Source organism: Petaurus breviceps, unplaced genomic scaffold (genome assembly GCF_028583685.1).
Source record: "Petaurus breviceps papuanus isolate PSGF00001 unplaced genomic scaffold, PetGlider_PUasm1.0 183, whole genome shotgun sequence".
NCBI classification, from domain to species: Eukaryota; Metazoa; Chordata; class Mammalia; order Diprotodontia; family Petauridae; genus Petaurus; species Petaurus breviceps.
The window spans coordinates 14039401-14054383 of NW_027185791.1; the positions used below are offsets into that span (position 1 = coordinate 14039401).

At 40.9% G+C, this 14983-nt stretch overlaps 1 protein-coding gene across 1 annotated transcript in view; it reads right to left on the reverse strand.

The window, feature by feature from the left end:
- Positions 1–799: 799 nt before the first annotated feature.
- ALKBH5 (alkB homolog 5, RNA demethylase) overlaps positions 800–14983 on the reverse strand; it is a 31973-nt gene continuing 17789 nt past the window's right edge. The window contains exons 3-4 of the mRNA XM_069087869.1: positions 4056–4211; positions 800–2756 (exon numbers count right to left, since the gene is read on the reverse strand). Coding sequence (XP_068943970.1) covers positions 2579–2756; positions 4056–4211 — 334 coding nt within the window. The 3' untranslated portion in view covers positions 800–2578. The remainder of the gene's footprint in view (positions 2757–4055; positions 4212–14983) is intronic.

The following is a 14983-nucleotide window of genomic DNA, read 5'->3' on the forward strand; positions in this document are numbered from 1 at the left end:
CATCCCTCACTTTAGCACTTCAGATCTCAGACTCAAATGCAAATCAAGTGATTGAGACCCATCTGGCCACCTACCAACTCAGCCCTCAGCTTTTCTAGAGAAAACTCCAAGCCTTGATGTCTGTTTGAAAAGGACTTCTCCTCTATAGCCAAACAGCTAGCTGTCTGACTCGGGTAGCTTCAAGGAATAGTTTGGAGTTTGAAGTATGGTGATGCACTCAACTTGGAAGAGGAAGATTCCCAGAACAATCACTGTGACATTTCTTTACCTCTTCTATCAAGGGGAAGTGAGAAAGTGGTAACATTCTGCCCCTTCGAAGGCTACCACAGGACCCCAGACCTAGATAACTAAAGACTGGATACACATCGCTATGACACAATCTGTGTTGGCAAGCCACCAGTAAGGCTCATCTGGAGCCCTGATGGGTACAGAAGGGAGCTGTTATTTCTGAGGGTGGTATATGGCATGGGGCAATGGATTTACACAGACATGGCTCGCTACCTACCCTAAGCCTGCCTGGATTTTATAAGCTTTTCAAGAGACCAAGGGCTCCCTCAGGACTACCTTTGCCTAGGTCAGGATTCACCCCACCTGAACAGCATCTTCTCTTTCCTTCAGTGAAGCAGACTGCTTGGATACGACCAACTAGCTTGTCCTGGGTGAAAGGATCCTCATCAGCTACAGCAGGCAGTATGGTTCCACCCTCATGAACTGACAGGGAACAGATCCCTTTTTCAAAAAGGGGTAAGGCAGAGAAGGGGAACTTACCAAAATAAAGTCACTCTTCAGGACAGCATCAGACAATATGTTTCAAAATATATTAGATTTTGTTTTTATTGTAGAGCACACAGATCATAGCAAAGTGCCAAACACACAAAACTACAAATAATTTTTTGGGGAAAAAAGCTGTAAAAAAAATAAAGCTGCAACTGCTTTAGTACTTAAATCCAGATTCAAGGAATCAAAATCTGAGAAGTTTTTTTTTAATTTATATTTCAAAAGAGGGTTCTAAATTTATCACTAGACCCCAAACCTCCAGAACCTTCAAGGCCTCAGACAAGTTAAGTCAACAGGACAGAACAGAGAGAAGGATCAGGTGGGAAAAGAAAGTTAAGGTCTTAGCAGCAGGAGTCAGGCTTCTCCTGAGTCATCTTTATGGCCAATGGAGCCCTGTTTCTACTAAGAATTCCTAGCAGTTCAAAATGAATAAGACTTCAGTTTTAATAGGCCTGACTCATTGAAAGTTGCTAAAGTTTTTTTTTTTAAATTTAAAAAACGTATTAAAAAGGCTCTTCCCATTACTCACAACTCTCACAACCCTCCCAAGAAACTGACAAAGGAAATATAATCCAGGGTGAAATATAAATTTCCATCCAAGTCAACTCTTTTTCTCATCTCCCCTCATGGCCAACACTAAGCCATAAGAACCTGTGGAAATTCCCCTTTCTGTAAGAATCAAAAGACTAAAAGAGAGAAAAAGAATTTTCAAAAGCTGATACCCTCTGAAGTCCTTGTCTTAAGGGGAGGGGGTAGAGAAGGAGGCGCCTTCTCTAAGGGGGACCTAGAAAATAGACTGCCAAATGTTGAACATGTAACATGGAGACCTCTCCCAGCAGGCTAGGTCCTCATCAGGAAAGAAGGGAAAGGGTGAAGACAAAAAAAGATTAGACAAAAACCCACCACACGCCATGACACTTTTCCATATTCCAAACCCTAGACCTAGAGGGACATTAGTCCCCCTTGCTAGAAAAATTTCTAAAACCGACCAAAACATGAGAAGACTCTAACTTATCCAAATATTCACACACATGTCCAAATGCATGAAAGGAGATACCTATGAACAAAATCATGCTATTTAAGCGAAGGGCTCTGTTCCAGTACCACCTTCCCCCCACCTTTTTCCTGGGCTGCTGGGAATGGTCAAGAACTGGGTGAGAAAGGATGGCAACTGCACATAGGGGAGAAAACAGAACTTGGTGCAGTGGCCATGGAAGCTATTGGCTAGATGTCCTAAGCGACTTGGAAATCTGTCGCAGGAAGAACAATCTGCAAACTTCAAGATTCCAGTTACCAAGTGGCAGGTTAGAGAAAAGAATCAATAAGAGACTTAGGGCTTAGCAAGCCCTACTCTAAAGTTGGTGAAGGATGAAGAGGCCATGACCAAGTTTCAACTCTAGGGGTCAAACAATATATTTAGAACGTTTTAAAAAAATTTACAATTAAAGCAAAAGGACTAATTTCTTGAATCTTCAGCAGTGAAACAGTAAAACATTTTTGGTGTTTTAAATAAACACAGCCTAGCACAGCTTGAACTTTATCTGCTTGGTTAGGGCAAAGTGCCCATCTGACTGACCAGGTGATAACCAATGCTCCCCAGCAACAAAGATGCCTCAATATCATTTCCATTCAGGAAAATAAGTGAACAACAAAAAAAATTCTGGATCCTGTCCCAGTTCCTTTCTTCAGCCCTAAAATGAAGAAAAAAAACTCTTACAAAAAAAAGCTATGAGAAACAGCCAAAGAAAGTTTTCACAGAAGGGAGGCTGGTTTCTGCAGCTTGAGTCTTTCTGCTCGTTCCTCAGTGTCTCCTCATCTTCACTTTTCGGGCTGGGCTCCCATCATCCTCTCCGCAGTCCTCTGTGTATTCATAAGACTTTCGCCAATAGTTCTCAGAGCTGAAGCTGCTCCTCCTCCTGTGTTTTGGTAAGAGGACAGAACGCCGGTTCTCTTCTTTGTCCATTTCTAGAATCCGTGGCCTGTTGAGGTAGAAAACAGGGAAGAATTACAGGCAGGGGGCAAGAAAAACAATTCGGGAGTTGACAGAAAGGACACTGAGACTGATCAGGCCTTCAACTAGCAGCATGACTTTGGGAAAGTCACTTATCCTCTGAATTTTGGTTTTTCCATTTCTAAAATGTAGAAGCTGAATCAGAAGATCTATCCAAGGCCCTGTCCAGTTCTAAATGACCCTTTGCCTTCTCTAGGCTTAAGTTTTCTTATTTGAGAAATAAGGGTTAGATTACAGCTGATGAATGGCCCCTTTTAGTCCCAAAACCTTATGGTTCTGTAAAATACCAACTTTCAGAGATGCAGTATGATTCTGCTGATGGCTGAACAGTACAGTGGAAATAACTCTGGACTTGGAATCAAGACTGGCTCTGTCACCTGCTGTAAGGAAAGCACTTCATAAGGTGAAATTTTCTATGCTAAGCAGAGAGACATTCTCCCCAATAAGCAAGAAGAGTTATCTTAGTCACATCTTCTCAAGAAGCTATACATAAGGCAAGAGCTGACGACCAACCAAGCTGTCCGAGAACCTCGTCTCTCAGTCTGTCTTAAACCAGAGTGATGCTGAAGTTAGGAACGTCAGCGTATGTTCTGCTGCAGCCCCTTACTATATAAGAGGTGCTAGGTGGTGTGGTAGACAATACTGCTGGTCTTGGAGTCAGGATCATCATTGTTCCGTCAAGTCCGACTCTTTGTGACCCTGTAGACCACAGCATGTCAATACTATCGACGAGGATTTCTTGGCAAAGACATGGGAGTGGTTTGCCATTTCTTTCTCCATGGATTAAGGCAAACAGAGGTCAAGTGATTTGCCCAGTGTCACACAGCTAGTAAGTGTCTGGGGCCAGATTTGAACTCAGGTCTTCCTGGCTCTGGGCCTAGAGCACTATCCCATGAGCCACCTGGGTGCCTCTTTGGAGTCAGGATAATACCTAAGTTCAAACCTTATCTCAGACATTTACTAGCTATGTGACCCTGGGCAAGTCATCAATCTCTCTCAGTCTCAGTTTCCTCATCTCCCTACCTCCCAGTGCTGCTGTAAAGATCAAAAGAGGTAACATATGTAAAGCACTTGGTAAACATTAAAGTGCTACATAAATGCTAGCTATTATTATTACTATTATTACAAAATCTCCTTTGCTGGGGCTGGAGAGAAAATATAGAATAAATGACTACAATGTCCTAGAATATGACTTCTTTAGTCCCCTTTACTTCGACACTCATGTTATTTCAGGTAATCAGCAGTAAAGCCCTAATGTAGTTCATACCTATGAGCAGCATCTGGATCTGCTTTTCGGTGGGACCGCTTTGGTTTTAGGATCTGGTCCCTGTTGCTTCCTGACAGACGATCAGAAGTATACCCAGGGGGTAACACAGAGTTACCCAGGGACTTTGTTTCCAAACGTGGGGCATCAAGTCTCGTCCTACAAACGAAACACAAAGAGTTACCAGCAGAAGTCTTTGCAAGTAGAGCTGCCAGAAACAGCTGGGAAGACACATATGAACTGATGCCAAGTGAAGTGAGCAGAACCAGGAGAACACTGTACACAGTAACAGCAATACTGTATGATGAAGAACTGTGAACGACTTAGCTATTCACAGCAATACAATGATCCAAGACAATTCCAAAGGTCTCATGATGAAAAATGCTATCCCCCTCCAGAGAGAACTGATGGGAGTCTGACTGCAGATCAAAGTATACTTTTTAAACTTGAGTTTTCTTGTTTTTGGTTTTTGATCTGTGTTGTCTGCAACATGGCTAATATGGAAATATGTTCTTCATAACTTCACATAAATAATCTCTTATCAAATCTCTTGCTTTCTCAAAGAGGAGGGAGGAGAGAGAGGGAATTCGGAACTGAAAAGTAAAAAAAAAAGAATGTTAAACATTTTTAAATACCTAATACTTGCTAGTTGTGTGGCCCTGGGCAAATAACTTAACATCTATTTACCTCAGCTTCCTCATCTATAAAATAAGGATAATAACAGCAGTGACCTCCCAAGGTCGCTGAGAGGATCGCATGAGTTAATATTTATAAAGTGCTTTTGCACAGTGCCTGTATAATAAGGTAAATACCTAACAAATACTTATTCCCTCCTTTACCCCTTCCTCCACCGGTCTGTTGTCACCTCAGCTGATGACTTTGGAGCTGGAGACAAGAAGAAGCCCCAAAGTGTGACTATAAAAAGTCTCATTTCCTTAAAGACCCCCCAAAAATCCTAAGTCCAAATGAAAGTTTTTTTTAGAAAGTTACATTTATTCTAATGATGTTGCCATGGCTCAGAGTAGGCTAAGAACTCCTTCCTGCTATAGTTTTTGGAGACTTATGAGCCATACAGAAAAACTTATTTTAGCTGTCATTTTGTTTTTGACACAAAGAGTTATCTCCTAAGCCTAATTATTCATTGGCATTCATCTATTTACAAAACAATTTTAAAAAAATCTATATAAGAAAAAAGATTTGTCTTCATTAATGCTATTTATTCCAAAGGCTCTAAAGGCATTTCCTAGTAAGAATGATAGAGACAGACTTTTAAGCAATGGTTTATGGAGTTTGCACCTTTGAAGAAGGGAAGTTAGTAGGGAAGGAAAAAAAAGGGTGCTCCAGGTGAAAGGCAAGGGGGAGACATGGTAAAAAAGGGTCCAGGGTGCAGGTGAATAAGAAAAGAGATCAGCAATTCTTGAAGCTCATGAACTAAAAGTTTTAATCTGATTCAATGTTAACATTACAGGGCTTTGAGAAAGTAAGCAAAATGGTCAGAACATACCTAAAGTTTAAATCTGCATTCAGACTATCAGTTCTCTCTCTGGAAGGGGAAAGCATTTTTCATCATGAGTCCTTTGGAACTGTCTTGGATCATTTTATTGCTGAGAATAGCTAAGTCTTTCACAGTTCTTCATCATACAACTATCCAAAAGTATGGAGGGAAAAGACGATGGAAGCACTACTGTACAAGACTACTTTCCAGTATTTCCAAGCAGTTCTTATTTGATAGGGATGCTTTCCTAAGGAATTTAAAAGGTCTGATTTGTTGAACTCTGGATTACTAAGCTCAATTATTTCTGATTCTCCCTTGTGTACTGTGTTCCATTGATCTACTTTTCTATTACCAGCACCAAATGGTTTTGCACACTGTTGATTTATAATATGGTGTGAGGTCTGGATGTGCTATTTCCCCTTTATTCTTCCCTTTTTTTCATTATTTCCCTTGATATTCTCAATCTTTTGTTCATTCACATGAAGAGTTATTTTGTCTACCTCAAAAGAGCATCCCTTTGGAAGTTTGGTATAATAGCATTGAAACTATAAATTAATTGTAGTAATATTGTCAACTTTCATTACATTGACAGCCCAGCTATGAGTAGTGAATATTCCAGTAGCTATTTGAGTTGTTCATTATTTCATTGGGGACTATTTTATAATTTAATTTATGCAGACAGTGGAGGTAATTTGGTATACTGATGTGCATTTATAGTTATTCTGAACAGTAACTTTTAAGGACTTTCTATTATTGTCTCTTGGATTGCTATTATTATGTAGAAAAGTTGATTTTTGTGGGTTAATTTTATAACCTATAACTTTGCTGATGCTATTGCCTCAATTAGTTTCTTTGATTCCTTAGAGTTATTTAAGTCACGTCACTAGCAAATAGTGATAGTTGTCTTTAAGTTCTTAATCTCCTTCTCTTGTCTCATAACTGTTACTAGCATTTCTAGATCTATACCAAATAATAGCTGGGAAAGGAGGCACCTTTGCTTTACTTCTGTGTTTACTGACAAAACTTCTAGTGTTTCCCCATTACATATGTTTGCTTTTATTTGAATTTATCATATTTTAAAAAAAAGATCCCTCCATGGTTACACATTATGTTTTTTTTCAAATAGCATAAATGAGAGTTGTATACTTTGTTAAAGGTTTTTTTTCTGCAGTTAGTGAGGTCATCATGATGTTTTTGTTTTCAATATGATTAATTACACCAACTGTTTCCCCAAAGTTGAATGATCCTTGTATACTTGGTGCCTTGTTTGACTTGAAGAGAACAGCAGGGAATCTAAATGAAAGGGCAGTCTTGCAGAAGGTGACAAATATAACTTTGTGGGACTAGACAGCAAGGTGGACATAGCTCGGCAAACACACTGCATTCTGACGGGGTCAAAGTGATTGGTAAGGGCAGAGAATCTCAAAACTGTATGCTCCAAGGCAAATCCGAGAACAACATGGGGAAGGGATAAAAGTCAGCAGGAGGTGCTAATGAAGCAGTCTGAGAAGTGGGAAACCGGGATATCCTCCAAAGCCAAGACTGAGAGGGCAATATGGTATGAGAATGATACAAATTAGTTCAGAAAATGCTGTGGAACAGCTCAGGTTCTGACCTGCTAATCACAGTTTTCACAGTTCAGGGAGAAGCAAAGTCACTTGGAAATTTAGAAAATGTCTATAGTATTCCAAATGAGAGCTATTACATTTACTAGTTATACTTATTATATAGTGTATGGATGGAGCTGGCCTTGGACACTGATTGGCTCTATCATCTGGGGCCTGCCATTTAGCCCCTTGGGGCTTCAAATAACTATCTAAGACTATGCAAGTTGCAGAGAAAATGTCAGCCTATGTTGGCAGAAGTTGTCTGTCACCAGAAAGAGTTCCCTCCATCAATGAAATCACGAGTCCATTTCCTATTTCCTCATACTGGGTAAAACCGTGAAGCTATGAAGTCAGCTGATCAAGTCCAGTGGCATCCTTTTCCCAGTCATTCCCATGCGAGCACACTTCTTCCAATAATGGTGCAGATCTCCTTTAGGACACTTCAGGAACTGTCTTCTCTGGCGGCAGGGCAATGACTCGTACCTCCCCCACTATTTTATACCACTTCGGTTTTTCTATCCTAAATTATTACTGGTTGTTGCCAAATCAAATCCATCCTAAAAAAGGTCTCCAGAGAGGCAATATTCCAGCCCGTACTCTAGGTTCTGAGAACATTCTGGAACAAATGAATGGGCTCTGAAGCAGTCGCTTAGAAAGACAACATGCATTTGGCTCGCTAAGTTCTGCTGTATTTGCTGGAGGGTTCTGTTACTTTGCCTTTGACTAGCTGGGTGAATTGGCAAGTTCCATCTGTTTCTTTGTAAAAAAGAGGAAGTGGGATCAGCTCTACAGTGGCTTCCTACCTACTCCCACACAGGTAAAATGAGAGCCCTCGGCCCTCCAGAAGCTGGCTCCAATGGCCTTCCCGGCTTGAATTCATCGTCCATTTTCTTCATACACTCTGTGCTCTGTGTGGGGTCACACCTGCTAGTACTTACTCCTGAACTAGACAAGTCTCTTACTCTGGGACTCTGCTGGAGATGTTTCCCCCTCCCAGGACGCACACTCCTTCTCCTGGGGCTCTTTATTTTCTTTAAGGTTCATCTCAGCAGCCAGCCAACTCGCCCTGCTCCTTCCTCTGCCAGGTGGGGCAGTGTTTTCTTTCTTCTAAAACTACCCTGTAGAAAGGTAAGTACTCTATGCTACGTCTCTGTCCTGGTATCCCCTGCTGCCACCAACGTCTGGCTCACTCAAGCAGGAATTTAAAAATGTCTGCTGAACTTAATCCTCCATCCCTCCCTGCTTTAGTGTTTTAGGACTCTGGTTACTGTGCCTCCCAAATGCACTAATCCTACGCTCACACCAAACATTCAAGTATTTGCTCTCAGTAGCCCAGGAGCCTACATATGCTGGACACAGGACCAACTGACCCACTTTCAGCTAAGTTATTGGTAATAGAAGACAATGAACTGAGTTCATGCAATGGTAGATGAAAAGAGATAATAAGACTTCATAGCTTCAGGAGGACATGCTAAAGTGTCCAAATAAGGTCAAATCCAAACAGCCACCCCAAGGAAGGATCCTCCTCTTTATTCCAACAACTTAACAAAGCAACTGCAATCAAATCAGCAAGCATTTATTGAGCACCTAGTATATATGCCAGTCATTATATGAGATATAAAGATAAAAGGAAAATAATTCCTGCCCTCAAGGAACTTACAGTCTAATAGCTAGATAAACTCACACACACACACACACACACACAAGGTTAAAGCAAAAAAAGCATATCTGGTATTATATAATGTTTTATATAATTATATATTTTATATAACATAGTAATATGGAATACTGATGATATATAATACCAGCTTTGTATATTATATAAATATATTATTTTTGCTTTAAACTTATTTATTGAAAGATACATTTAAATGATCAGTCACCTAGGTATAAAAAATTATTATAACACAATGCATCTAAAAGTACTAGGGTTTATATCTGACACAATCCTATTTAATTTATGTTTTGATGTCTGTATGCAAAATTATAATACTCATTTCTGAATGAATCTAGTCCTACATGATTGCAATTCCTAAGGTAAATTTAGTGTTCACTGCCAACATCCTTGAAGTCTGATCTTCTGGGAAGAATCCAGACATTCATACTCCCACATAAAATACAATGGAACTCATAACTTCAATCACATAGTACAAATTTAATTTTAAAATTGTATGCACACTCACACAAATAAACAAACACATATAAAGTAGATATAAGGTAACTTTTGTGGGGAAGGCACTCAGTGCTAGGGAAGCCTTTTGAAGAAGGCTGTGCTTGAGTTCAGTATTGAAGGAAACCAGAGATTCCAGGAGGCAGAGGTGGGGAGGGAAAGCATTGCAGGCATGAGGAATAGTCAGTGCAAAGGCAGAAATAGAAGACAGAATGTTAAATGTGAGGATTAGAAAGGGGGCTAGACATAAGAGGGAGCCATTGGAGTTTAGTGGGCATAGAAATTACATGGTCAGACCTGTACTTCAGGAAAATTAGTTCAGCCACTGTGTAGCTGTAAGTATGGTATAGCTTGAGCCAGGGAGGCTATCCCACTTGCTAGGAGAGCAAGTGAGGACCTGAACTGGGACAACGGCTCTGTGGGTGCAGAGAAGGGGACATAGAAGAGAAGTGGTGGGGAGGTAGGGGGGAGACCCCAGGATCATAGTTCTAGAACTGGAAGGGCTCCCATCAGACATTAGAGAGATTAGACAGAAAGACAGATATACAGGTAGACAGAAGTAGATATAGATACATACACAGATGCATACATACACACAAATACACACATATGAGGAAGAGAAGATATTTGAAAATGCACAGAAACCAAAGGGTCACCAAGTGAAAAAGTGTTTAGAAAAGTGAAGAGAAAGAGTGTCCAGGACAGAGGCTTTGGGTATACCCAGAGTTAGTGGGCATGGCAGTGGTTAATATTCAGCAAAGGAAACTAATGAGGAATGGTCACAGTATCACAAAAAGCCAGAGAGAATATCCAGGAGAAAAAGTATGCAGAAAGGTCAACAGGATGAGACTTCAGGAAACCATTAGAATTAGAAAATTAAGATATATTGGTAATATTGGTAATTCAAGTTTTACTTGAATAATGAGACTGGAAGTCAAATTACAAAGGGTTGAAAGGAGAGGTGTAATGGGAATGTAAATTTAAAGATCTTCCCTGCCCCTAGGCTAAAGTGCACCTGGAGCCTGGGGTGGGAGGCTTGTTTTTCACAGTAGATACTTTTTGATTGTGCAGTGAGTCAATAAGGTTGTTACATTCTCTGAGCCAGGAAAAGGCTATATAAGCCCTGATGTGCAGCTTTGTTTTGGGGCTCACTTTAAGAAGTGTTCTGTGATTTGATGAAACTCTGGGCTAGCCGTTGTCCAGATCCCCCTGGCTTTGAAACCCAGATGTTGATCTGGTATGGATGTAATGGTTGGACAGTTTGGAAATCTGTCTGCTTGATCTGTTTCTGTCTTGATAATTCTGAAGTTCAGGGTGCTGACCTCTTTCCCCTGAACTAGGTAAATGATACATATTTGACTGATTAAAATAAGCTTGTTAACCCATTTTGAGTTGCTTTCCTTTAACAAAGCAGATCCAAGAACCTGTGGTGGCTGCGACCCTCGGGACTCTGGGGTGCTTGCCACTACAAAATGGCGTCACGAACAGGATCTGCAGAGTAAAAGGAAAGTATGGGGACTGGGATAATTGTTTGTTTCCCAGTTGTGGTAGCTGTGACTCTGTGGAGCTGTGGAGCAGGAGAGAAGAATGGCCTGCATGCAGACTTCGCTAAGCTGAGAGAAGGAATGGTGAGCTGCCTGCATCGGGACCTGGGCAGAAGCCAGGAGCGGCTGCTGCCTTCGGGAGGAGAAGGAGCCCAGGAGTTCAGAATTCAGCCAGAGGAAAAGATAAGATCTGAGCAGCAAAAGCAGGGGCACTGAGTGTGTTTCCTGGCTGCATCCCACAGTTTGGGACCCAGGGGGAGGATGGACTTGTGACTATGGTGGGTGGGATGAAGTGCCGTGGACCCCCAAGGACCCCACCTTGTTGGTTTTGTTGCCCAGCCCCCTCTCTGTACTTGGAAGCAGGGGCTAGAGCTGTGTGAGGGGAAGGACACCCCCCACCCCAAGAGAACTTTATTTGGACTCTTGTTTTGAATTGGGGTGGTAATGCAATGTACTTTGTGTTTGTTTGGGGCCCAGTGGCCACTTTGGTTCTGTATCTTGAAAACGTGACCTAAGAGATGCTTACTGCTAATTCAAAAGTAAATTGTCTATGCCATGGGCATGAAAGATCTTGGGGCCCCTAAAGATTTTAAAGATTTTCCCTGCCCCTAGGCTAAAGTGCACCTGGAGCCTGGGGTGGGAGGCTTGTTTTTCACAGTAGATACTTTTTGTTTGGGCAGTGAGTCAATAAGGTTGTTACATTCTCTGAGCCAGGAGAAGGCTATATAAGCCCTGATGTGTAGCTTTGTTTTGGGGCTCACTTTGAGAAATGTTCTGTGATTTGATCAGATGAAACTCTGGGAAGCTGTTGTCCAGCCCCGCCCCCCCTAATTCTATCTGTATATTCTGAAGTTCGGGGTGCTGACCTTTTTCCCTGAACTAGGTAAATGATACATATTTGATTAAAGTAAGCTTGTTAACCCATTTTGAGTTGCTTTCCTTTAACAAAGCAGATCCAAGAGGAAATAAAATTTTTTTCCAAAAAGTTTAGCAGAGAAGGGGGTGGGGGAGATAACTAAAACTAATGAACATAGCAGTTTCTACAGATGGATTTTTAAGGATGGGGGAGACTTGGGCACGTTTGTAGGCATAAGAAAAGAACCAGCAGACAGTGAGATATAGGAGACAATAGTAGATCTGATGGAAAAGCTAGAAGTGGATAGGATTGAGTACATGCTAGCCTGGGTAAAGTCATCTCTTATTTTCAGAGAACACAACGGAATAAATGGATAAGACAGCAGGGTATTGTGTCTAGGGGATGTGAGATAAGAGGGGAGAAGAGGGAGCTAGTAGTCAGTGGCCTTGATTATCACAGTAAAGTAGAAGGTGAGGAACTTAGCTGAGAAGATAAGTCATTGTAGTAAGTGGGATAAAGAATCAATTAGGAATGAGGACTGCCTGGTTGCCTAGTTGAGATTAGATACCATATTGGTAGTGGACCAGTAAATACTGTTGTGTGACTTTATGTGGTTCCATCCAGCAGCATATAAATGGAAGCAGAGGGAGCGAGGAAGCCAGGGTTGGAGTTTGACAAGTCATGAGTGGTAATAGGACAAAGAAGCAAAAGATTCAAGATGAGAGGCAAGTACAGAGTTGAACTGGCTCAGTCAGAGGTCAGGAATGGGGTGGAAGACAGTGAGACCAGAGTAGGAGTCCAGGAAAGTATCAGCATGGAAGGACTGGAGGCAATAGTGCGGACAAAAAATAGGTTCTATAAAAATAGGAGTCTTGGCACTAAACTGAAAAAGAAAGGAGAATATTCTAGGGAGGTGGGTGGAGGTCAGTAGATAACCATCATGATTGAGATTAGATGATAAATATGGATAAAATGAACCTCAGGGAAGAGAAGCTGTTGAAGCTTCTGTTGAGAGGGAAGGAGAATGCAGAAGTACTAATACAGAAGAAAATATTCTGACTCCCCTCAATGAGTTGGGGATAAGGAGAGACAAAACGGAACCAGTACTGGAAAGGACAGCTATAGAGGTGGTGACATTTATGTGGAAGCAGGTCACAGGGGGTGCCAGAAGACGGAGAAGCATGAGAGGAAGAAGTCTAAAATAAACGAACACAAGTTTGTTCATTACAGAGCAGGAGTTCCACCGTGTACAATGGAAGGAGGAAGACAGGCTCTTTGGTAGCAGGGGGATGTAAGACCACAAAGGTATAGAGAGTGAGAAGAGGTAAGAGTTTGCTAACCAATGGGATTAGCAATAGGGCAGAGTGTCTGGGGATGGGAGGCATTCCACAGATGAAGGAAGATAATTAGAAGGTTCAAGGCTGAGGGTCTCAATCAACCCTTGCTTCCTTAGGGAGGCAGGAGGGCATGAATTGCAATCTTCTGGCAAATGAGAGCAGGCCAGCTGGTGAAATGTGCCTTAAACTAATTCAGAAAGGTATTGCCTACAGAGCTTCAGCCAGCATTGTGATGTGTATTCTAGACATGTTCCTAAACAGCATCACAATTTTGCTACCTCCAATATAAATCAGCAATTCCATTTAATTATGAACCCTATACAAGTATATTAGGTAATCACATAACACAAGAGCCCCACTAAGTGTTGAGCATCTTTAGTAAACATTCTGACAGTCATGACACCCAGTCATTACATTTTTGGAATTAATTAGATTGTTACTGTTCATCCTTCATTCCTGAAGAAGACCAATGACATCACAAAGGTATAAGGAGGCAGAGCTGTGTGAAGTCATCATACTCTCTCTTCCAGGGTCACTGAAGTCCAGTGGCAAGACAAACGTCAAGACAACTGACTATGGCCCAGGTGACCTTTGTCTTTCTAAATTAAGGTCTTCCTCAGGTCTCAGTTTATCTGAAATCACACTCATTGAAAAACTAAGGGCTAGGTAAGTGTTAAGACAAAAGATGGATTTTATAATATAGTTCTTTTTTTTTTTTATTAATTTTTAAGCAATCGGGGTTAAGTAACTTGCTCAAGGTTACACGGCCAGTTATTTCTGGGTGTGGTGCTGAGTGTCTGAGCCCGGGATTTGATCTCCAGGTCATCCCAACACTGGAGCCGGTACTCTTACTCGCTGAGCCACCTGGCCGCCCCTATAATATAGTTCTAGGAGTGTTTCCTCTCCCTCCTCCTCTTTAAGTCCTAGAAAAGATGATAAACTCTTTCCTTTAGAAAGTGTTTTCTTGCTTTAAAAAAAAAAAAAGTGTTTTCATTTATTTATTCCTTTAGGAAATAAGTAAGTCATACAGGAACCCCTAGTATAATCCTTTGTTTTGGTTTTGGGGCTCTGGAATCACAAGTAAACCCAGATGAATTTGTTATCCTAAATGGCATCACACCTACCCATTCTCTACTGCAGAAGCTGTAGCATTTGTAGGTTCTAGATGTAGATTTTAGTTTGTTTTAAGACAAGAAGAATACTTCAAAAAATTAGTATTTCAAAAATGTCAATGTTTTCAACTAAGAATCATGAACCATCAGAGCTAGAATATTGGTGAGAACTTGAAATAAATCAACTCAGAGTTGAAAAGCTCAAGTGACTTGCTCATGTTCACAGCACTATTAAGGGTGACAGAGTAGTCAAGACTTCAAGTGAGGTCTCCAGATGCCAAAGTGAACATTTCGAGATTATCCTAAAGACAAAAGTAACAACCACTGACCCTGGGCACAAAGAGCTAGGCAAAATTCTTGATGTGAAAGACAATGAAATGGTCTTAAAAATCAGTTTCCTGGAAGTTTCTTATTTATATGTTCCAGAAAAGCCTTCCCATGATCACTAAAAAAAACAAAATTCAAGTTAAACTATTGTATAAAATATAAGAAGCCTTCCTTCTCAAATCTAATTCCTAGAGCAGTATTCGCTTATAGAACTGTAGCTATTTGCAAAAGAATTGCCATAATTTTATTTTTATTTTTACTACGCTAATTAAAATTCCAACTCTTTCCATTAAATCTAGAATTTAGAGCAATACCATGCTGACTCAAGAAGCAAATTCAATTCTCTCCTCCTAGGCCACTGTCTCTATTATCAAGTAACCCCAGCTAACGCTGAGAATGTAGACTATCCCCTTATCATATCTGGAGTAATTCTACAGTGGTAAGCACATCCCTTTAGCTCCTTAAGCTGTACTAGACTGTACA